Source organism: Juglans regia, chromosome 1 (assembly GCF_001411555.2).
Source record: "Juglans regia cultivar Chandler chromosome 1, Walnut 2.0, whole genome shotgun sequence".
NCBI classification, from domain to species: Eukaryota; Viridiplantae; Streptophyta; class Magnoliopsida; order Fagales; family Juglandaceae; genus Juglans; species Juglans regia.
Genome location: NC_049901.1, coordinates 3845972 through 3868561, shown reverse-complemented (window position 1 = coordinate 3868561; position 22590 = coordinate 3845972). Strand labels below are relative to the sequence as shown.

The following is a 22590-nucleotide window of genomic DNA, read 5'->3' as shown; positions in this document are numbered from 1 at the left end:
TGCAAGCTATGTCTGAGTCCACATTTTCTTAGTTGAAACTTTGTTTTGAAGAGTGGAGTAATCATTTATATAGTCTTAAAAATACAATTTTTGAGCAGTTTTTTTTTAAAAAAAGGGGACACTCCTATTAAAAACGATGTTTAAAAAGTAAAACATAATAAAAAATCAATCACATGATACAAAAATTTAAGTGGTCCGATAACTTGTTTACGTCTATAAATCTACAAAGGATTTTGTTTTTTTAAAGAATGTCATAGTACATTGAGAAGCAAAATTACAATGCTCATAATTGATCATATTGTTCATAATAAACATATATATAAGATTATATTGTAGAAGTTATAATTCTTTAATTATCGTATCATTCGTTCGAGAGATATGTTACGTGAGTATCGAGTGAACTTTCTGTATGAATTTATCTCGAGTGAACTTCTACATTTTTCAAATCACAAATCGGATCAAAAAAAATTTTAACCCAAGTCTCGTTGAAACTCTATCAAAAAATGATGACTATTCCTTATTAGATCAGGTCGTCAATTTAAACTACCACAACAATAATCAGACTTTACGAATCCAACATGCTCTAACACAAAAACTGTAAAAAAAAATCTATTCTTTTTGGTAGAATCCGCTTATTTATAAAATATTTGCGCTGGGCTTAAACTAGCAGAGGGACTGTATAAAGTGTCTAGCAGTGGTCCTCAATGAGCGCAGACGCAGGCAAGAACAATGGGCGGCTATGAGTCGTCAAGAACAAGTTGATCTAAAGCCTACAACACTTGGTGAGAAATGAAATTGGAAACTTTTTATTATAATATTACTGTTTAGTAATATGGTAGTGTAGAAAAAGAAGAGCAAGACACGGAAGTGGTGGTGGATCACAGCTTTTTAATAGATGAAAATTATATAAAAATAATTTTATAAATTAATATAATTTTATAATAAAAATAATTTTATAATATGATAAATCATATCAAATTATATTAATTTATAGAATTATTTTTACCAAAACTAGAGTATTTTCCGAAAATTTAACTGTTAAATAGATAAAATCATAAAAGTCATTGGTAAATCTGAGAGCACATGATTAGCATGAATATGGAAGCTGCTTCCTACGTTACTACAGAAGGTAAGTAGGTTAATGATGACAACAAATGTCCTTAAAAACTAGGTCACTGGTCCTCATAAATGAGAGAGGTCCAGGCCAGTCCAGCCTAAGCTACAGTTGAGCTGAACTCAGAATGGAGCTTCGGAGACAATTGGAGAGTCTGTTCTTGGTTTTTTGTTTTCTGGGTGTGGGAGGTGAGGGTCTGAAAGACCAAGAACCTTGCGAGTTTCCAGCAATCTACAACTTTGGCGACTCAAATTCAGACACTGGCGGCATATCAGCAGCATTTGAACCCATTCCTGCACCATATGGCGAGGGATTCTTTCATAAACCCTATGGAAGGGACTCAGATGGCCGCCTCCTCATAGATTTCATTGGTACAAACGTTTCTACTTACTCAAAGCATAGATTCAGAACACTCGTCTATTTCGATTTGAGCATACTAATTGAGTTTTTTACATCTATATATGTGTATGTATGTATGCAGCTGAGCACCTAAGCTTGCCTTACTTGAGTGCATACTTGAATTCACTGGCAACAAATTACCGACACGGAGCAAATTTTGCCACCGGAGGATCGACCATTAGAAGGCAAAACGAAACCATATTTGAATATGGCATCAGTCCCTTCTCTCTCGACATTCAGATCATTCAATTTATTCAGTTCAAAACACGCACCAATGATCTGTACAATCAAGGTAATTCCCATGAATAAAAAAGAAAGAACTGCCTCTCAACTTCTATCTTTCTTGGTACTATCGTTATTTGTGTGTGATTTCCAGCCAAGACTCCCCTGGAAAGAAGCAACCTTCCCAGACCCCAGGACTACTCCAAGGCTCTTTACACATTCGATATCGGTCAGAACGATCTCTCCGTCGGTTTTCGAAAGCTGAGCTTCGACCAACTTCGTGCAGCAATGCCAGACATTGTCAACCAGTTAGCCACAGCAGTCCAAGTGAGTTGCAATATTACAAGGATGTCTAAAACAAGAAGATTGAGAGCTTAGTTAAAATACGTTCTTTTAACATATAGTGGTTGTAATTTGACTGTGTTCAGCGCATATATCAACAAGGGGGCAGGGCATTTTGGATACACAACACAGGGCCAATTGGATGCTTGCCAGTGAACCTGTTTTACATACAAAATCCACCGGCCGGTTATCTTGACCAGTATGGCTGTGTGAAGGCTCAAAATGACATGGCTGTAGAGTTCAACAGGCACCTTAAGGACAGAGTGATCAAACTAAGGGCAGAGCTGCCAAAAGCAGCAATAACATATGTCGATGTCTATGCTGCAAAGTATGGACTAATCAGCAATGCAAAGAAAGAAGGTATTTTTTCACTATCATAATCATTTCACATGTTTGTATTCCTCTCAATTCTCAAGGTTTATCATGACATTGTTTTGAGCTCGCAATTTTTGCTACTTCTTTTACAGGATTTGCCGATCCCCTAAAGGTCTGCTGTGGATATCACGTAAATTACAGCCACGTCTGGTGTGGGTCTAGAGCAAGTATAGATGGAAGGGAAGTCTATGGCGCTTCTTGTGGAAATCCTTCACAGTATATTAGCTGGGATGGTGTACACTATTCCCAGGCAGCTAGTCAATGGTTTGCTAATCATATCCTCAATGGTTCCCTCTCAGATCCACCAGTTCCAATCACCCAAGCATGTCAAGGAATTAAAGAGTGATCACAATAAAAAGGTATAGGCGTAAAAGCACCAGGAATGAGTACTACAGGTGTATCACAAAAATAACATTCGAGTTTTTAGAAATTCAATCTAGGAGATAAAAGCCAGAATCTTATGCTCATGGATGAATGAGTTATTAAAACGTGATGTTTGCCTCACTTACGGAGCAGAAAGTGATCACTAATATATGCATATGGGCAACTGATTTAGTTATTATGATGTCTGCTGTGCAACTTTCTTTTTTACCATTCTCGTGATTGGGATTAAATAAAACCCCGAAATTAGTATGAAACCTGCATTATTTTCATTCATTGTGACAGTTTTAAGCTGTCAAGTGGCATCGTGCTTATTGATGCTTTTTGGAACTGGAAAGATTAGAAGTTGTTGTCATTACCCAGGTGCATTGTGCCTCAATATCATAGGAAGCCTGCTGGGAATCTAAAGTTATGGTTTTCTGGAGTGCACAATGACAGAGTCATGACTATACTCGGGAGATTTTTACGATGCCATTAAACAGAGGTAGCGCATGCAGTACTGCAAGTGTACACCTAGGAAACAGAAGACACAAATTCCTGGCACCCAACTCATTTTTCATCACATCTCAAGAGAAAGTTAGTCAATCCAACCACAAAAATGGACTGCATTAAGGTTTTTTCGAACTACGGTAACCTTTCATTGGCCATCATCTTATGGCAAAACTTGAATTTTGCAAACTATTCTACTCGTAATAGCCTTCAATATGCTTAATCCATAACGAGCCAATTGCTCTGTTACGGTCGTTCCCTTACTTCCCTAGTAATTTTATGTCATAGCTCCCGACCACAGCACCTGTGCCATCTCCCAAGCAGGCAAGCACTACCTCACAGGCATAGGACTCTGACTTACACCAAAACTAATGTTCTAATTGCCATTTTAGCCTTATGATGGCAATTGGCAACTAACAATACCCCTTCGCAAGTCACACAACTCCTCGGTTCCGTTAACTTTCAGATGCATCCGAGATGCAGAATGCATGCTCCATTGAGGAATTGCCTAAGCTCAAACTTATACATATCTTGGCTAGTCCCAAAGGGCAGCACATTACAGACACATAAATAAAAACCAAAATAGAACTACATACCAACAAATACTTCAATGAAACAAAAAGATCCACCAGAAGGGAAACTGATTCTTGATTGGGTAAACTTATGCGGGAAAATATGCAGAACTGCACAAGAAGTGAAGGCTCGATTTGTGTCAACGATCAACAAAAATTACAAGTGAATAACATGAAAGAGATCCTCCACTAGCAAAACAGTTCTGTAGTCTCAATTGCATTTGATAAACAAAAACTTGTTCAAATCCCCAACGTCTTTATGGTGTAATGGCCGCAAACTCATGGAGCAGGGGTCTCTAATCCATAATTTCTGCTAAATTTCTTAAAAAAGCTTCACGTTAAAAGCTTATTTTGCACAACGGCACTTCTCGTTTAAATTCAAAACCAACCTCAATCCATCTCAACACATCTTCAATTATATTTGATAAACAAAAACTTGTTCAAATCCCCAACGTCTTTATGGTGTAATGGCCGCAAACTCATGGAGCAGGAATCTCTAATCCATAACTTCTGCTAAATTTCTTAAAAAAGCTTCAAGTTAAAAGCTTATTTTGCACAATAGCACTTCTCGTTTAAATTCAAAACCAACCTCAATCCATTTCAACTCATCTTAAATTACATTTGATAAACAAAAACTTGTTCAAATCCCTAATGACTTTATGGTGTAATGGCCGCAAACTCATGGAGTAGGGGTCTCTAATCCATAACTTATGCTAAATTTCTTAAAAAAGCTTCACGTTAAAAGCTTATTTTGCACAACAGCACTTCTCGTTCAAATTCAAAACCTACCTCAATCTATCTCAACTCATCTTCAATTACATTTAATAAACAAAAACTTGTTCAAATCCCAGCGTCTTTATGGTGTAATGGCCGCAAACTCATGGAGCAGGAGTCTCTAATCGATAACTTCTGCTAAATTTCTTAAAAAAGCTTTACGTTAAAAGCTTATTTTGCACAATGGCACTTCTCGTTTAAATTCAAAACTCACCTCAATCCATCTCAATTCATCTCATTATTACAACTTTTTCAAATTTTCACATAAAATATAATAAATAATTCAACTTTTATTTTAATATTCACAGACCATCTCAACTCATCTCTAATCCAATCCCTAATCTTTTCTCCTGTAAACACATTTTCGAAATATGAAGAAAATAAGGTTGAACTCAACTCGCTCATTCTATAATGGACTGGATGACACCAGCCCCGACAGTCTTGCCACCTTCTCTAATCGCAAACCTCATCCCTTGCTCACAAGCCACTGGCATTATAAGCTCCACCACCATCTTAATACGGTCTCCCGGCATAACCATCTTCGACTCCTCATCCTTATCGTTCACGATACCAGTCACCTTCCCAGTCACATCCGTAGTCCTCATGTAAAACTGAGGCCGGTACCCCGCGAAAAACGGCGAGTGCCTCCCACCCTCCTCCTTCTTCAGCACATAAACTAGAGCCCGGAACTTCGTGTGCGGCGTGATCGTCCCGGGCTTCGCAATCACCATCCCTCTCTGGATATCGGTCTTCTGAATCCCCCTAAGCAAGAGCCCAACATTGTCCCCAGCAAGCGCCACGTCTAGAGTTTTCTGGAACATCTCGACCCCCGTAACCGTCGTGGTCCGAGTCTCTCTAAGCCCAACAATTTCCACTATCTCCCCAACCTTCACCGTGCCCCTCTCGATCCGACCCGTGGCCACCGTACCGCGTCCCGTGATCGAGAACACATCCTCCACTGCTGACAAGAACGGCAAGTCGGTCTGCCTCTGCGGAATGGGAATGTAATCGTCCACGGCGTCCATGAGTTCGTATATCTTGTCCACCCATTCGTTCTCTCCTCGGGTAATCTTCGGGTTCGCCATTAGAGCCTCCAATGCCAGTAGAGCCGAGCCCGAGACGATGGGTACATCATCGCCCGGGAACTCGAAGGAGCTCAGGAGCTCTCTCACCTCCAACTCCACAAGCTGCAAGAGTTCCTCGTCGTCGACTTGATCCTGCTTGTTCAGAAACACCACCATGTTCGGTACACCCACCTGCTTCGCCAGCAGGACGTGCTCCTTAGTCTGCGGCATCGGTCCATCGGCGCCGGAGACGACTAGGATCGCGCCATCCATCTGGGCGGCGCCGGTGATCATGTTCTTGACGTAGTCGGCGTGGCCAGGGCAGTCGACGTGGGCGTAGTGTCGATTGGCAGTTTCGTATTCGACGGTGGCGGTGTTGATGGTGATGCCGCGAGCGCGTTCCTCTGGGGCAGCGTCGATCTCGTCGTACTTCTTGGGCGCGCTGTTGCCCATGGAGGCCAGGGCCATGGTGAGGGCAGCGGTAAGGGTGGTCTTGCCATGGTCTACGTGACCGATGGTCCCGATGTTCACGTGGGGCTTCTTGCGCTCGAACTTACCCTTTGCGGCTTTGACCGTGACCAAAGACAATCTTTTGCAGTGGGGTTTGGAGGGTTGTGCAAGTGAATGAAAAAAGGTGATGGAGGCGTCAGTGAAAGAGGAGAGTTTCGAGGATAGGATTCTGGGTTTTGGGTTATGGGTAAGAGAGAGGTGGATGGGGAGAGAGACTTGTGGAGGGGTTGGTGTTGGTGGGAAGAGTTTTGAGTATTTGGGTGTAATAGAGGAGGCCATAGCCGCCATGGATTGAGCTCGAATCGGCCAATCGGGGGAGTCTGATGAGAGAGAATGGGGGAGGCGAGAAAGAGAAATGAAGATGACTATGACCTTGGGAAGGGTTTTTGGGGGCAGAAAACTAATGATTAATTCTTAGAAACAAAAATTTATTATTCGTGTAGAAACTGTTTGTTTATACAAGGTAGTTTAGTTATCATATATTAAACAAGTAAATAAAAGAAACTGATTATCTTGACGAAGGTTCAATCAAACGGTCTGCAAATGCTGCTGGAAATTGAGGCAATGATGTCTAACCACCGGAGATGTCGAAATAGCGATGCATCCAATCACCCGTCGCTGTCCTCCTTTAGTTTCACTTGATGACAACAAAAATGTGGCTTTAGAACTAGAAGAAGTTCTGCTGCCGCTTCTGTTTTGTATTAGGAAAATTCTTTGTTTCTTCTTTCTTTTGCCCGTCATTATCTATTTTCTGTCTGCCAAATTGTATTTTCCAATTAAAAAGCGTCATCTTCTTCATTGATCCAATACTATTTTGCATATAATTTGGAATATTGATCATAGCAATCAGAAGTACATGAAGCATGGGAAGTTTATTCCCTACAATATTTATGAGGTGCGAAAGTAATCTGGAGGAAACATAAATTATGGATAGTTTTTCTCCAAAATCCTCCAATCTAGCCTACCAAGTTACAGAGAGAGTGAGAGAGAGAGAGAAGAAGCAGAGGTAAATATGCTACATAACGTGAGAAGGGAAGATATTACAATATCATCTCGAAATGGTCAAAAGAGAAACATAGCCAGCCACATAGGGCAGCCATGTTAAGGGTCAGGTTAACAATCCTATATAAGAGCTTTTAGAATTATATACGGCTATAAACAGCATGAATTCATTGACGATGTCCTTCAGGCAGAGGAACCACCTTGTGGAATGGTACACTCCTTTGAGGCAAGGATCCATCTTCCTCGTCATCGTCGAATTCGAGTGAATACCTGCCCAAACAAAGCATGAATATGAACATGACAATATAGAAGAAGAATGGAAAAATACTCCCCGTTTCCATTAACAGCAAAACCGAGACTTTAGCGTCACATGCCAATCTCAGCATTCTAATTCAGTTTCCAGATTTAAATAAATGACTTCTCCAAAGAATTCAGCCCATTTGTTTCCTTAAAAATGTTGAGAAAATGGTTTACTTTGTCATATGTTTACCATTTTGGTGACTGCTGGTAAATCAAATTACCTGAGAAGCTGGTACAAAAATCTGTGAGACTCATGACCTACCCTAAAAGAGAATAAGAGTGGAAAAAAATACTCATTTTGATTTGCAGTAAATCATTTTGTGTTTATTTGGTCCCCAAAGTCCATTCAAGAATGCAATTTTTCCCAAAACTCGGGATGCCAAGGATGAAAACACATAGATGGATATTACTTACTCATCTGTCTTCCTCTGAAAATATTTCGAATGGTTGAGAGTACCACAAACATGCACAATACAATTATTTGTTAGTTCATGATAAACTTGTTTAGTCAAAGGGCAAGAACCTACAGAAGAATGGAATTCATATTAAATGAACAATAACTTCTGTTATAGCAGACCAAGGGGGAAGGAAAACATTACCTTGCGGTTGTTATTGACAACAGTTGCCTTATAAAGTGCAGTTGTTCCTGGATAGACAGCCAACACTTGTCTTCCAGGAGGGAAATCCTGGGCAGTAGAAGGGTCATTTCTCTTGGGAAAAGGAATAATATTTGACATGGGCAGCTTGTACTTCCTGAGAGAAGCAAGAAAAAAGGGGAAAAAATGTCGCTTTCCGAAGAATTATTCAATCATGCAGAAAACTGAAATAAATGAAAAGGGGTAGAATAAATTTCCCACCCTCAGACCAGAAGTTTTTTTTTTTTATCAGTATTGTACCCTCAGACCAGAAGTTAACATCCAGCAGTCAAATCAGAGTCAATAAAAGATAGTTACCGTTGGCCACCACCCTCATCATCATCACCTGGTTCCTCATCTAGTACTTCAAATCTGCACATAGAATTGCTTCTTCATAAGCAAGGAATAAAGTAAGTGACCTAGAAGAGTAGCATTCTTTTTACCACTTCTGTTGATAATTACTGGCGACACAAAATAATTGCAAGAATCCACGGAGAAAACAAACCAAGTGGCTCACAAGCAGCTAGATGTCAGCTGCTGCACGAGCTCATTCAAGTCTATACATTAACCGAATCTAGCCTATCCCTAATTTCCTCCCTCCAATGAGTCCCCAGGCAGGCTCAAGTCCTATTAGGAATGCGGATATGGAGCACATGTCTCTGATCTAGAAGCTTCAATATGTTTGGCATGTTTTTAATTGGTTACAAATTCTACTTCATCACTACAAATGCTATCTCCACACATCAGGCCTTCATTTCAAAATAAGTTCGTGACTTGAACTTTAAATTGACCTTGAGCCAGGAATTTATCAACAAGCAATTGAATTGGGACCCAAATCAAGCTTGGTGGACAACTGTACTTAAATTATTCCATAAGCTTGGAATTTTTTTTTTTTTTTTCCTTTTGGGCTAGGCTCTTGCTCAAACAATACGATATTCATTTGATAAGCTGATTCGAACAGGCCAATCAGTTAAAGATAAAATTGAAACATGAACGATAGATAATTAAGAAAGTTGCCATTATAAACTAGAACAGCTGCCCTAATTCCTAAAAGTTTAAATCACGGCGCATGATGCCTTACTTACAGGAACTATACTTACTCTTTAGTCTCCTTATCAAAATGAATAACTTTAACAACAAACCACTCGTCCTTTTCAGACTCATCCGGTGTGACTCTTGCTGCTACCTGAAATAATGGTAGACAATAAATAAATGGAATTAAAATAAAATAAAAAAGAATCACAAAATGTATCTTCCACGTGAAAGAATTTTTTTTTAATAAAACCAGGAATGTAGGTAGGTGCTATCTAAAAAGAAATCTGGAGGATGACTATCATAGTACATGTATACCTGTTCACCCTTTAAACTAGCCCAAGCCTCAAGTTGGCTTCGCACATTAGGGGAAATCCTTGAAATATCTGAATCGGTCTTCATTTTTCTCCTTTTCTGATCGTTGCCTTCTGGAATTTATGTACAGTCAGCTAAATAAAACATTGTAGAGTTTAACAACAAAACACTTCTTGGGATCAGCCATCAAAATATTTTGGCCTTGCATGTCATCTGCCAAAACTATATCATGCCATGCCCCATGTTCTGCAGCTATCTATTACAATGTATTAGCTATAGTCAACAGATTCCAGGACTAGCAACAACACTTGAAAATGCTGTTGAAAGTTTAGTTCTATGCTCCAATTAACCAATTAACACACCTGAGTTATTAGCTTCTCATGATAGGATGGGATTCCAGTCCCTCTTAGGGAAGGACCAAACAAAATCTAAAAGGAATTAAGAATATAAGAAAAACTTGCTTTAAATTCAAAGTTCAAATGAAAATTGGAGAGTTCCTCCAACGAACCAACAGAATTTCAATCTGATATGAACATGAATATATTTATCTCATCAATATGTTGGAATATGTGCCGATCTACAGTTCAAGTCCTTAACATCAAGTCCAGATGCATAGCTTTATGTGGCTAGTAGAATATGTATTGGAATGTATACAAAGAAAACACTAACAACAGAAAAGCTAGGGATATCTACAATAAGGGCATTCATAAAACTTACAATAATGAAAACTCAATTAAAGGTTAAAAGTATATGGCCCATAATGGATAGTAGAATATGTAATATACAAAAGTAAATGACTAGCTAAAGAAAATCTAGAGACATTCGCAAGATAGCTCTAATCATTGAAAGCTTAAAAAGATGAAAGCTTAATTTTTATATGAAAGCTTAATCAAAAGGTCACAGCGTTCAGTTATGTTTTTGAAAGAACAAATACTATCATATACCTATCCTTCTTCGTTGTTGCCCTGAAGGTCCAGAAGGCAGAAGAGTATCAAGTTGACCTATCAACAAGGTGGAAAAGCTGCAGCCAAGTACAGTATCGAGTTATATATGCTGAAAAACATGTTTCTTACCAAAATAACATAAAAATAAAAGGGAAGAAGAAAATAAAGTGGAAGTTATCGAGTTCATAAAAGCTATAGAACGAATCTACGTACTTTACTTCACTCTCTGACAGGTCTTTTGCATGAGTATACAAAGCTTTCAACTTTGATAACGAACTGTCACCAGGCTTTTCAACCACCTCAGGAGCTGCATCAGAGTAAAAGAAAGATAAACCAGCTAGAAAACAAAGCAGAACTAGACTGTAAAGATCACATTGTATCACAGTGATGGAGGCATTGAGATGGTAGTGGCGGTAAGCAGGTGCAGGGCAGGCAACAACAATCGCAATGGTGGAATAGGTAAGTGGTTTGGCTTGAAGCTGCAATAGTGGCATACTGTGGTCAACCTGCTAACTGCAGTGGGTTAGGGATGGTGGAAACAGTAGTGTTGAGGGCTACCTATGTGATGGTGGAATGATTGCTCTCCACACAACGAGAGTAACTGTGTGATAATTGAGGAGATGGTAACTGCAGTGATAGACAATTCTAGTGGTGGCATTGGTGTTGTTGATTACTACCTACGAACATTCATTCATGAAAAACCATAAGAAATAGCACTCATATTCATGTAAAGCTACAACTTCGGACCTGTTTTTCCATCAACTGATCAGTTAGGTAGCATGTAGACTTATCATCTGGAAGGAAGGGGGAGGCAAGGGAAAGGGGTAAGAGAAAAGGGACGGAAACAAGTGGCTATTCTTTCTGTAACTGAATGAAGAAGGGGAAGAAGGAAGGGAGTTCTCATCCTCCAGGCCCCCAGGGCCCACCATTTTCTTTCCCCCAAATTGAAAGGCAATGGAGAAATAGGCAAGAGAAAGGATGCATTTCCAATCTTTAATTTCTATAGGGCACATTACATATTTTCCTTCAATACGATTTTTTTCCTAGACAACATAACACCTAAAAGGAAGGTAACCTTCCCTTCTCTAAGTTACTCCCTTCCCACCCCATAATGCAACCAAATACAGCCCAATGGAGCAGCAGCTATCAGTCTAGATAATGCAATGATAATGGTGTGGGTGGTAATAACAATTTCTTTAAACAGTTACTGAGACATAAAGGGAAGGGCACCAATAGAAAGACCTTTGAATCCATATCAAAGCTTCCTTTCTTTATGTTATTGACTAGTTTTTTTTAATGAAACTCAGAATTCAAAGAAATCTTCATATTTCACAAACATATTCACAAAATTTCTAATGATACCAGCACAGATGAACTACCATAAGCATATTCCACTCACCATTTCTCAAAGTACCATAGAAAGTTTTGAAGTTTTCCTAATTAAATTATTTACCAAACATTCCGATCTGGCCTATAGAACAAGAAATGGTGCCTACCACCTTTTCTATATTTGACATATACTACAATCCTACAATGTTGACACTTCTACTCTTGTTTTCAACAATAAGATGTGAAAAAAAAAAATCCATCTTTAATTTCTTAGCCATGACTCTAGTTTGCCACCTGTGTATGCTTTTTACATATAGACATGTGTAAGAGTTAACAGTGTTTTAGTCTACTAAAACTTGTGAACATTTCGTCCTTTCCTAGCACTATAAAATCATGCCTTTTGTTTTCATTTTCCTTCTCCTTCTTGCCTCTTGGCCACATCTCAATCCACCCACGGTTTTTGTTTCTCTCTGTCCCCTTACAAATCCCTATGAAATAACTCATTAATTGAATATGAGCATTTAAAGACACTAAAAACGAAAGAGGTCATTTTGATATCTTTTATACCAAATTTTTAATACAGACGATACTCTTTTTTTTTTGCCAAGTTATACAGACGATATTCTTATCAAGCATCCTCAATGAGCTAGGCGCTCATATGTCCATAACAAATATAACGTAAACAACATAGTGATCCCTGTTATCTCCATAAACCCACATTTATTTATCAGTTATGGAATCCCACCAGAGACGAGCATCTAGAGTCCATGGAGTCGGTCTACTGTGATCTCTTCTCACCCAAATTATTATTTTCAACTACAAAGTGTGGATAAGCTACAAGGTGAACCCCTCATTGATCACGCTCTGGTGACCAATTTCAGGTCCAGTCTACACATTTTCAATCCGATGTTCAAAAAACTCTTATTTGGACTTGCTTAAGAAATGAACACCTAAATGGTAATTTACACTTCCCAGACTCAATTTGATTGGAAAAAAAAAAATGATCCCCGAAAGCATATTCACATTCAAGGATGTTAAAACCAGTCATTCAACGAAGCTCGTAACGGAAGCAAAACCCAGCACACCTCAAATAGCAACAAATTTAAAACAACTCGATCCTTAAAAAAAACGACGAACAAAAACTTCAAAAAAAAAAATGGAGCCAAAACGCCCATAAGTACAAAAATCAAAACGAGAACGAGAACACCATCATTTACTAATCCGACACAAACCCACTAATCCAGGATGCTCAAATCTTATTTTTAGAAGAACAAAAAATGACCATCAAAACGCATTTTTTCGTTTTCCAGTTTTGGGGTAAACGCGTTAAATAGAGGACTCACTGGCTTGGAGCTTCTTGTGCATCTTGTTGATCTCGACGAGCACATCCTCTTGCTCTTTCCTCAACCGATCGAGCTCCTTGGTGTACTCCAATATAGCGGCAATGTCAGGCGACGACATCGTTCGTTGTCAACGAGTTCGAGTCTAAGCTCGATTTCACGCTACGATTTCAGTTCGGTCATCTCCAACTTTGAAAGCTCTTTCATCGGAGTTTGTTAGAAAAAAATATCAGTGTATTATTTATTACTACAATTTGGGAATTGTTAGATCAAAGAAGTCTCTGTTTTAAAGTAATAATTGGAATGATTATTTATTAGAAGAGGAAAGAAAATTCTTCAAAGCGACGTCGCATTCTCATTTCTAGTGGTAGTTTTTTTACTGGTTCCACCCGAAAAAACAAAATCAAAAACAAAACCGTGGATTAGGCGGTTTTGTTATCAGAACTCTGTCTAAAGTATTGCCACGTGGACAAAAGACAGCAGTACAAGTAATTAACTAATAATGCCGGTTATGCATTTATTTTTTAACATGGGCTCTGTTCCTATGTCTTCCTCCAAGCTAGGCCCGTAAAGTTCATTGGATCAACACGGTCTCCCGATTCAACCCAAACTTTCCACCGCCCAAACCACAAAAATAAAAGAGAAATAATATTTATAATTGTAGAATGCTTAAGTATTACGTAATTTTTAAAAAAAAAAATTAAGAAAATATAAAATTTATATGAGAAAAAAATAATTTTTTAATAAAAATTTATATTTTTTTTCAAAACGATTACGCGATATTTACATTCTTCACGAAGCATTTCTCAAAATAAAAAGATCAATGTGGGTGAAAATCTTGTTCTGATTTTCGCATTTATCTTTTGATGCTTTATAACAAAGGTTATTGTCCATGTTTTGATTCTAAACCACCTTGGAACCTTCCTAAATATAGATTGTCACCAAGTAATTTATTTTCCAATTCAGCACACGAGGAATATAAAATGGATTCAACTAACTAGCTTGCCAAAACTTAGGCTAAAAGTTTGATTGTATTTTTTTAGCCTATAATTATTTTTTCTACTTATATAATTTTATAATGCAATTGTATAGATACTTTATATGTTTTAAGTCTTAGGTTTGTCTTTTTTTTTTTTAACTAATAAAATATATTATAAAATAATATTCATCGTGGCTATTAATAAATTTAGAATACCGTTTGCTTATAAGGAATTAAATTTTATTAATACGATGGAGCCAAACTAAGTAACTATTTTAGATGTTTTAATCTTATTAGTTTGTAGCTATTGCATTATTATTATTATTATTATTTTCCTTTTTCTATCTATTTATTGCCATTTGAAAATGAGGATTTAGAGTGAGTTTGGATGTTGAAGTGAGTTGAGATGATAAAATATTGTTAGAATATTATTTTTTAATATTATTATTATTTTGAGATTTGAAAAAATTAAATTGTTTATTATATTTTGTGTTAAGATTTGAAAAAATTGTAATGATGAGTTGAGATGAATTGAGAGTATTTTATGATCCAAACGCAACCTTAATTAAGAGTTTTGTTATGTACAAACAAGTTTGCGTATCAATCTGGGTATTAATATTGTTTTCAATAAAATCTATTTTATAACCAAACATATTGAATAGATGCGCATATTAGTATGCATAATCGTTTATAATTAAAATTTTCTTTTAATTAATAAATGTACGCCTGCAACCAAAGAAACACCATCAGAAGGATCTGAGTATTGCAAAATAAAGCCGAAAGCTTAAACCCGGCACATCTTATTGGTAAATCGGTAGAGTCAAGCTACCAAGAAGCCTATGGTGCTCACATGTGGCTTAGTTGATCAGTCATCCTTCCAAAGATCATGATACTCACCAAAATTCTGCTTCTTTAAGGTAAATGGAACTGACAAAGTTGAAGTTATTTCTCACCAATAATATGGGTACTAAAGTTCAAATAATTAAATTATTCAGGAGGTATAAATTCACTTTGCACCTTCAAAGCGAATGATTTACAATCTATATCCCGAACCACCAAAACTGACATTGCACCCTCAAATTATAAGAAAAAAATACTTTATACAAAACTTAATTATGGCCATCAAGATGGATGAAAAAACAAACTGCACCTTCAAATTACAAAAACCAAATACTTTGCACCACGTTTAATTCTGAACATAGTTCACTAGTTATTTTTATTTTTTATTTTATGTCGGAACCTCTCCAAGGCATGGCCCTTCGTACCTACTCTGCAGGGTAAACTCCGGTCCCATGCATTGCATATTCGGAAGTTCGGTTAAATTACTGACTTTTCACCCGAAATTGTGATCCCGATGATTATTTGCAATGTACATAGTTCATTAGTTTACAAACAAATAGTACCAAAACATGCTTCCACTTCTACAGCTTTAACATTAAATGACTAACATTTTTCCTTCCCATCAACACTTCTACAGCTAAAGCCCCCTCCAAACTGCATCATGTCTGATATAAATCTCTCATGGACAGTTGATACTGCCCTCAGGTTTGGCATTTCAAGAATCTGATTCGATGGTATAAATTACTTCAATCTTGTGTGTTCTCACAATTTACACAAGTCTAAGGTCTTTGAGACAGTACTTTCCAATTCAGAGCTTTTTATAGTACCCGAATTTCTAGATCATATTAGATTCACAAGCGCTTAGCTACAAACTCAATTCTTCAATCGCGGCTCGAACCGACAAGATATGAGTGGTATTCAATTAAAGATTAAGGAAGTTGAAGGAGGAGCATATGGAGTATTGATTAACTGTTGCGAGGAAATCAAACTGGCATATGTCCAAGAATACCGGAAGACAATAGGAGAAAAAATATGGTGTATTGGCCCTGTTTGGCTATGCAACAAGGAAACCTTGGATATGGCTGAGAGTGGCAAAAAGGCCTTGATTGAAGAAACTTAGTGCTTGAAGTAGCTTGATTCATGGCCACCCAGAACATTAAGTTATGCATTTTTTGAAAAAGGGAGATGGAAGTTCTGTTTTGTTGGCCAACAGAGAGAGAGAGAGAGAATTTGTTGATTTAGGGAAAGGGGAGATGGAGCTACAGAGGGAAGGGTCAATCAGGGAGAGAGGGATTTGGAGAAGGGGAGGGGGAAGTATTGAGGGAAGCTTCTGTTGGGGAGAGAGGGATGGATTTGGGGAAGGGGAGAGGGAGGTACATAGGGAGAGAGTGGGTTTGTCTCCCATTTTTGTAACTTTTATTTTTACTTTTTTAAACACTTTAAATATTACCATCCTACCGTTGGTTTACTATTTCTTTTATTTTTTAAATTTTAAATTTTTATTGATTAAAAAATTGACTATTAATAAAATTTTATATTTTTTTTAATTTTTTCTTAATTATCAATGATGTTAAAAAAAACTTTAAAAAAAATAAAAAATAAAATACAAGTAGTAAATCTTAGAACATTCACAATAGTTATTTTATCTTATCTTTTAAAATACACACTAAACTTCATTTTATCTATTTTACATATTGACTTTTACAATATATCATACATCAACTTATATATATTTTCTTAATATCATTTAAATAATATTTTTTATACTTTTTAAACATTTTCTTTCTACTAATAAGTTTGTAATATCTATATATTTTTTATATCTACAATATATTATTATATACAATGTAATATAATTCAGTCTTATACACACAAAATAAAAACATATAAGCCAAATAAAAATTAAAAATAAAATAAAAATATGAAAAAATTGGATAAATAATATTTCCAATATAGTTTTTAGAAAAAAATAAATTAGATATATAAACGAATATAGGTTTCATATATTGGATATACAAAATCGTTTAAATATTATTTTTTTCACATATAAACGAAAATGTTCATTTCCAATCCAATTCATTTTGTAATATATTCATTTCCAATCCAAATTGTAATATAGTTTCATAAAATCGTTTAAATATTATATTTTGTAATATATTCATTTCTAATATTTTATCACTAATATCCAGTTTGCTACAGTACTACCTCTACATCTATGAAACACTATACACACTTGTATGAATATTTAATTCATTTATTTTTCTATTTTCTATTTTTTTTAGTGCAAGTAGTACTCTTTATTTATTTATCTATCTACTTTTTACTTTATTTAAAATGAATATATTAAAAAATATAATATTTAAATAATATAAAGATAAAATAAATAAATTGATATATGGTATATTGTAAAAGTTAATATTTAAAATAAAAAAATAAAATTTAAATGATAGAATAAATAAATCATTAGGAATGTTCTTAGATAATAAAAAATTTATTTTCATAAGTTATTAGTTATTATTTTATATTTTTTAAAAAATATTTTTATATTTTATAAAAATAATAATTTTATATATAATTGTGAAAAAATTATAGGTACGTGAGGTGAGGGTGAATAGGGACGGCAAATATCATCGTTTTCGAAATGGTATTTATGAGGCCGGCAATCAAATTTTGAAACTGCAAATTACATCATGGCAGCATCGATTTTTGAACTAAAAAAAAGTGAAAAAACAAAGAAATATTCCATCTGTCAGCTTTTACATCAATATCGTGCCATACACGTGGATTCCAAATACCAAACCATCAGCTATCAGCAGCTATTCGCGGGTACCGCGTGAGAACGACACCGTTCGATTCCAGCGTTCAATGTCCGAGCGAATACACGTAAGAATATCTCCTCAGAGAGAGAGAGAGAGAGAGAGAGAGTGGCTCTTCAGAAATTCAATTTAAAATCTCACGGCTTGTTCTGAATTCACAAGTTGTTTCCGAAAACCAGGACCTTCTTGCACAGCGTTTGGCAGCTGAAACTTCCGAGATTTCAAAGCGGTGGCTGTTGCTCAAGGCTCTCTCTGCAAAGACTATTAATCCTACGATTCGAAAGCTTGTACGTTAATCTCTCGTTACAGTATTTCGTTTCGTTTTCTGGCTATCTGATTCAGATAAAATTCCATCAATGTTTCCCGTTTCATTTCTTGGGATAATTAACATTGACCAACCGACTCTTTCTTGCGTTTTAGAATTCGAGCTAAGCTATTGCGGTTCTTCCAAGAAAGAACCGTTTATTACTGTCAAGTGGATCCAAGGAAACTTGAGTTGGGGTTTCGAAAATCTGTTTGGATATTTAGTAAGTAACAGAGTCCTACGTTGTTGTTTGGTTGGGTGGTTTATATGTTGGGTTGCTTTCGCTTTTCATTATCCTGGATTTGAATGATTGGATCCTCTTCTTCAAGTACCATAACCACCGTTGGATTGCTTGTAGCCCCATTTATGAAGTTTGTCCCAGTTGTCACCCGACCGCAGGCGGTGGTTTTTCTAACAATGAAACCACACACCATGCCGCCGGACGCTCGGAAACCTACCGAGGTCGGTTGGTGGGATGCGGTCCTGTCGGTTTTGTTATATGCCTACCTAGATGCTTTGTGTCCATTCTCCATCATTTAGGTTTAGAGCATAGTACCACTGTTCCATGATCGGGTTTATACTCATTCCTTGAACTTAAGGTTGCTAACCTAACCTTGGGTTTCCCGCCTTTGTTGTGGGGTGGGTAATTTCCTCTGCAGCATGAAATTAACGCATTTTCGTTTTATAGTATATACGTGTAATTTGTCTTCGATTTGATTCATGCAGCCAGTTTTTATGCTATGTTTTTTATTCTGTGAGTATTGGGCATTTCGCCATGAGGGGTTCGTCACGTTTGAAGCCCTGAAACCCACTAACTTGATGAGTGCTTGGAAAGGCTCTTGCTTGCTGGATAGTTTCTACTTTTCGTGATTGTAGAGTCGGAAGATTTTGACAAACATGGGAACTCCCTTCCGCAGGTATGAAACTACTAACTGACATTCTTCTGTTTCTTCTAATGTTGGAAAAAAATGTTCTTTTATTTTTTCTGCCTCTCTTCATTGGACAATAAGTTCATAATAATTTGATGACAATGAAAGTGTCATTACAACGTGTAATATGGACCTCTTTCTGGGCTGCAGTGGAATTCTGAGAAAACCGAATGAGACAATGAGGCTTATTGTAACAACTTTTGTTGGAGTTATATTTGGCTTCTTTTTGGGAGTATCATTTCCAACACTCTCATTAACCAAGGTGCCAAATTTATATTTATATAGTTATGTTTGTCCTTTGCTAGGTTCTAACAATGTCAACTAAGAGTACAAGAACTAATTTTATTACGCTCAAATTTGGTAGATGAATCTTCCAACCAGCCTTTTTCCTTCCATTGATCTCACATATATCGAGGACAAGTACTCAGAGCTTTCAACTGGAGCATTGTTGCATGCTTGGTCTTCTTTGAAGGGTAATGGAGTCCACCCCACTCGGCTTTACAAGTTTAATGATTCAAAGGTAGGTTATCTCTATTTAGTTTTAGCCTTCTTCCAGGCTACCTTTTCCTGAAATTGTGATGTTTCAGGAGTGCTTTATCGCCTCCTCATATTGTGCCATGCCTTCTTCAAATATATTTTGGTGTTAACAGCCCATAACTTTTCCAAGAAGGTCTATCTTATGTAGTGGTAAATTGAAAGTATTTTCCCAATTAAAGATGATAATTGATACACCTTTTTGTTCAAACAGGGCATTGCATCATTCTGATTAATTTCTGTTCCTGACCATTAATGAAAGTAACATGTGAGACTGCTAATTTCTGTAGCTAATGTTGTAATTGTTGTAGGAGGCTCGCCAGCATTTGAACTTTCTGATGTTATGTTCTAGTATAGGTACTAATCCTTTTATTCTAATGCAGATTTGGGTTCCGACAAATCCGCGAGGGGCTGAAAGACTACCTCCTGGTATCATTGCATCTGAGTCTGATTTCTTTCTCCGCCGACTATGGGGTCAGCCTAGCGAGGTGTCTGTCTACTATCATATATTTTAAAGGAAGTTAAAAATAAAACCTTGTGCTTTCCTTAAAAGGAAAATGTTTCGCGGAATAAGAACAAACCATATCAATTGCACTTCAAGTAGGTTTCGCCGGAATCAAGAAATTAAATTAAATCTGCACGCCTTAAAAGGAAAATATTGTGAATTTAAAATTACTAAGCATTAATACAGAATCTCCATTTCACCTAATGATTAATTTTTTCAGATTTATTCTCTTATCTGAATATTTTGTTGATGGAGTTAGTACTCGCAGGACTTAACCATCAAGCCAAAGTATCTTGTTACCTTCACTGTTGGTTATGATCAGAGAAACAATATTGATGCGGCGGTTAAAAAGGTCCAGACTGATTTTGCACTCACTCAATTTTATTTTTATTTTCAAAGTTCTTCTCTCCATCTCCTTCTAAATTGTTATTTACAGTTCTCCGAGAACTTCACCATTCTCTTGTTTCACTATGATGGACGGACAAGTGAATGGGATGAGTTTGAATGGTCGAGGAGAGCTATCCATGTGAGTGCTCGGAAACAAACCAAATGGTTAGCAATTAGCTCTTTCACCAAATTGAAATTATTGAATAATTTGCTCATACTTTTGCTAAGTCATATTTACTCATGTTTTGACATAAGCTCCCTGAAATTTGTCCTAGGTGGTATGCCAAACGCTTTCTGCATCCTGACATTGTTGCTGCCTACGACTACATTTTTATGTGGGATGAGGATCTTGGAGTGGAGCATTTTGATGCAGAGGAGTGAGTGTTCAGCATGATAAAATCTAAAAAAAAGGGCTGTTACGATGGAAAAGGATTCTTAAAGTTTCAGATTCTGTCACTGCAGATATATAAAATTGGTGAGGAAGCATGGTTTGGAGATTTCACAGCCTGGTTTAGAACCAAATAATGGATTAACATGGCAGATGACAAAGATGAGAGGCAATGGCGAAGTTCACAAGTAAGAGTAGCGATACCTTTTTAATCTGTCTCCGTTTACTGCTAATCAAAGATGTATCACTTGTGGTTTGACTGAACTCCACTGATTCTACTTTCAGCTTGACCATGATCTTTTTCTCCCTCCTACAGGGACACTGAGGAGAAACCTGGATGGTGTACTGATCCACATTTGCCACCATGTGCTGCGTATGCACACATAGCTGACCCTGATCATTTACTTCTCTCATCTTCTGCTCAGGAATTCTTAGAACTGGTATTAATGAGTTATACTGTAAATCTTAAATGGGCAGGTTTGTTGAGATCATGGCAACTGTATTTTCGCGGGATGCATGGCGATGTGTTTGGTATATGATTCAGGCATGGATTATATTGTTCTGTTGTATCTGTTATGATTCCTTAATTAATCCTAGTAATTAAAAAATGATTAGTTAATTAATCCCCTCTATCTAGTTTAAACTTTTTGTCCCAATGCTGCAGAACGATCTGGTTCATGGATGGGGTCTAGATTTTGCTCTTAGGAAATGTGTAGAGGTTTGTGACCTCTTCTCTTTCTCTCTCCATCAAGCATCATACTTGCTGTTGTTTATAATATAATTGGGTTTTTGTAACTCTGTTCCATTGCATTGAAAACAGCCTGCTCACGAGAAAATAGGAGTTGTAGATGCTCAATGGATTGTTCATCAAAGTGTTCCTTCACTCGGGAACCAGGTAAAGTTAGAGCTTTTCAACTAGTCATGAATTCATCTTCTGTGGAAGAAATCATAGTGTCACTGCTTTCTTCTTTTTTCATCAGGGACAAGCAGAGAGTGGGAGGGCACCTTGGGAAGGGGTATGTAACGTTTAATGATCTCTCTCTCTCTCTCTCTCCATGTACTTGCTGGTGGACTAATTTCCATGTACTTGTGGGGGAATTTGGTGGTTTCCATTGTGGCAGGTTAGAGAAAGGTGTCGAAGGGAATGGACAATGTTCCAAGAACGAATGGTTAATGCGGAAAAAGAATATTTTATGGCGATGGGAATTGATGCAACAAATTCCACAGCTCGTTAGATTAGAAAACAATGGGTTGGGAAACTCTGTAAATTTGCCACTTCATTGTGCTTGGAGATGAAGACACTGCACTACTTCCACTCTACTGTTATTAATTATATTTATATATATTTTTATAGCTTTGAACTTTTAATATAAACTATTTCCTTTATATGTTGGTTAAATTCATACTGACGCTTGATAAATAGAGACGAAAACTTTATATTTCCCACAGGTACGGGTTGAAAGTTGTAAATTTAACTCATTATTATAATTTTTTTAATTTTAATATAAAATATAATAAACAATTCAATTTTTTTAAATTTTAAAATAATAAAAAATAATATTTTATCATAAAACCATAAATTTTTATGTACAATTTAACAAAAATTCCATATTTTTAAGAATATAAGCCCTATTTATTGTGGGTTAAGCCCAAAAATCTAATTTAAACCTTCTCAGTTCCTATTCAATAATTACTTTCGAGAAAGAAAACAATGGCCACACAATTATTTTTATAATTTTTTATATAATTATATTTAAATGTAGGATATT

At 36.6% G+C, this 22590-nt stretch overlaps 4 protein-coding genes across 7 annotated transcripts; 2 read left to right on the top strand and 2 right to left on the bottom strand.

Moving 5' to 3' along the window:
* The first annotated feature begins 1127 nt into the window (after window positions 1-1127).
* Window positions 1128-3017, top strand: LOC108982502 (GDSL esterase/lipase At5g14450-like). The gene is made up of 5 exons (XM_018953904.2): window positions 1128-1485; window positions 1596-1805; window positions 1890-2062; window positions 2164-2437; window positions 2545-3017. Exons 1-5 carry the CDS (start codon window positions 1242-1244, stop codon window positions 2796-2798), a joined length of 1155 nt encoding a protein of 384 aa, XP_018809449.2. The 5' UTR covers window positions 1128-1241; the 3' UTR covers window positions 2799-3017.
* Window positions 3018-4796: 1779 nt separating this feature from the next.
* On the bottom strand, window positions 4797-6650 carry LOC108982497 (elongation factor Tu, chloroplastic-like). The gene has a single exon (XM_035693791.1). The coding sequence runs from the start codon at window positions 6528-6530 to the stop codon at window positions 5070-5072; it is 1461 nt and encodes a 486-aa protein (XP_035549684.1). The 5' UTR covers window positions 6531-6650; the 3' UTR covers window positions 4797-5069.
* Window positions 6651-7095: 445 nt separating this feature from the next.
* Window positions 7096-13425, bottom strand: LOC108982499 (SAGA-associated factor 29 homolog A-like). Of its 2 annotated transcripts, none has more exons than XM_018953898.2 (9): window positions 13143-13425; window positions 10684-10777; window positions 10471-10547; window positions 9530-9639; window positions 9280-9365; window positions 8498-8551; window positions 8144-8297; window positions 7959-7972; window positions 7096-7514 (listed from the first exon to the last, which is right to left on the bottom strand). In XM_018953898.2, the coding sequence occupies exons 1-9, from the start codon at window positions 13258-13260 to the stop codon at window positions 7412-7414; spliced, it is 810 nt and encodes a 269-aa protein (XP_018809443.1). In that variant the 5' UTR covers window positions 13261-13425; the 3' UTR covers window positions 7096-7411. The 2 variants fall into 2 exon arrangements, with proteins under 2 accessions (XP_018809443.1, XP_018809444.1); XM_018953899.2 differs by having other exon boundaries at window positions 9530-9636; window positions 13143-13393.
* Window positions 13426-17906: 4481 nt separating this feature from the next.
* LOC108999759 lies at window positions 17907-22213 on the top strand. 3 transcript variants are annotated; one of them, XM_035693781.1, is made up of 16 exons: window positions 17912-18061; window positions 18195-18301; window positions 18805-18995; window positions 19158-19269; window positions 19372-19527; window positions 19925-20029; window positions 20315-20398; window positions 20483-20598; window positions 20709-20810; window positions 20896-21009; window positions 21138-21194; window positions 21299-21365; window positions 21486-21539; window positions 21642-21716; window positions 21802-21837; window positions 21943-22213. In XM_035693781.1, the coding sequence occupies exons 3-16, from the start codon at window positions 18976-18978 to the stop codon at window positions 22054-22056; spliced, it is 1212 nt and encodes a 403-aa protein (XP_035549674.1). In that variant the 5' UTR covers window positions 17912-18061; window positions 18195-18301; window positions 18805-18975; the 3' UTR covers window positions 22057-22213. The 3 variants fall into 3 exon arrangements, with proteins under 3 accessions (XP_035549677.1, XP_035549674.1, XP_035549668.1); XM_035693775.1 differs by lacking the exon at window positions 18195-18301; XM_035693784.1 differs by lacking the exons at window positions 18195-18301; window positions 21299-21365 and having other exon boundaries at window positions 17907-18061; window positions 21138-21261.
* The last annotated feature ends 377 nt before the right edge of the window (window positions 22214-22590 follow it).

Excerpts from the sequence above, each read along its gene's own strand:
- LOC108999759 (XM_035693784.1), top strand. The coding sequence starts at position 18,976 with ATGGGAACTCCCTTCCGCAG. Across the intron at positions 19,528-19,924 it reads ACAAGTTTAATGATTCAAAG|ATTTGGGTTCCGACAAATCC; the intron begins GTAGGTTATCTC and ends ATTCTAATGCAG. Across the intron at positions 21,010-21,137 it reads GGCAATGGCGAAGTTCACAA|GGACACTGAGGAGAAACCTG; the intron begins GTAAGAGTAGCG and ends TCCCTCCTACAG.
- LOC108982497 (XM_035693791.1), bottom strand. The coding sequence starts at position 6,530 with ATGGCGGCTATGGCCTCCTCTATTACACCCAAATACTCAAAACTCTTC.
- LOC108982502 (XM_018953904.2), top strand. The coding sequence starts at position 1,242 with ATGGAGCTTCGGAGACAATTGGAGAGTCTGTTCTTGGTTTTTTGTTTT. Across the intron at positions 1,486-1,595 it reads CCTCCTCATAGATTTCATTG|CTGAGCACCTAAGCTTGCCT; the intron begins GTACAAACGTTT and ends GTATGTATGCAG. Across the intron at positions 1,806-1,889 it reads CAATGATCTGTACAATCAAG|CCAAGACTCCCCTGGAAAGA; the intron begins GTAATTCCCATG and ends TGTGATTTCCAG.
- LOC108982499 (XM_018953898.2), bottom strand. The coding sequence starts at position 13,260 with ATGTCGTCGCCTGACATTGCCGCTATATTGGAGTACACCAAGGAGCTC. Across the intron at positions 10,778-13,142 it reads GCACAAGAAGCTCCAAGCCA|CTCCTGAGGTGGTTGAAAAG; the intron begins GTGAGTCCTCTA and ends ACTCTGATGCAG. Across the intron at positions 9,366-9,529 it reads CTAGTTTAAAGGGTGAACAG|GTAGCAGCAAGAGTCACACC; the intron begins GTATACATGTAC and ends CCATTATTTCAG.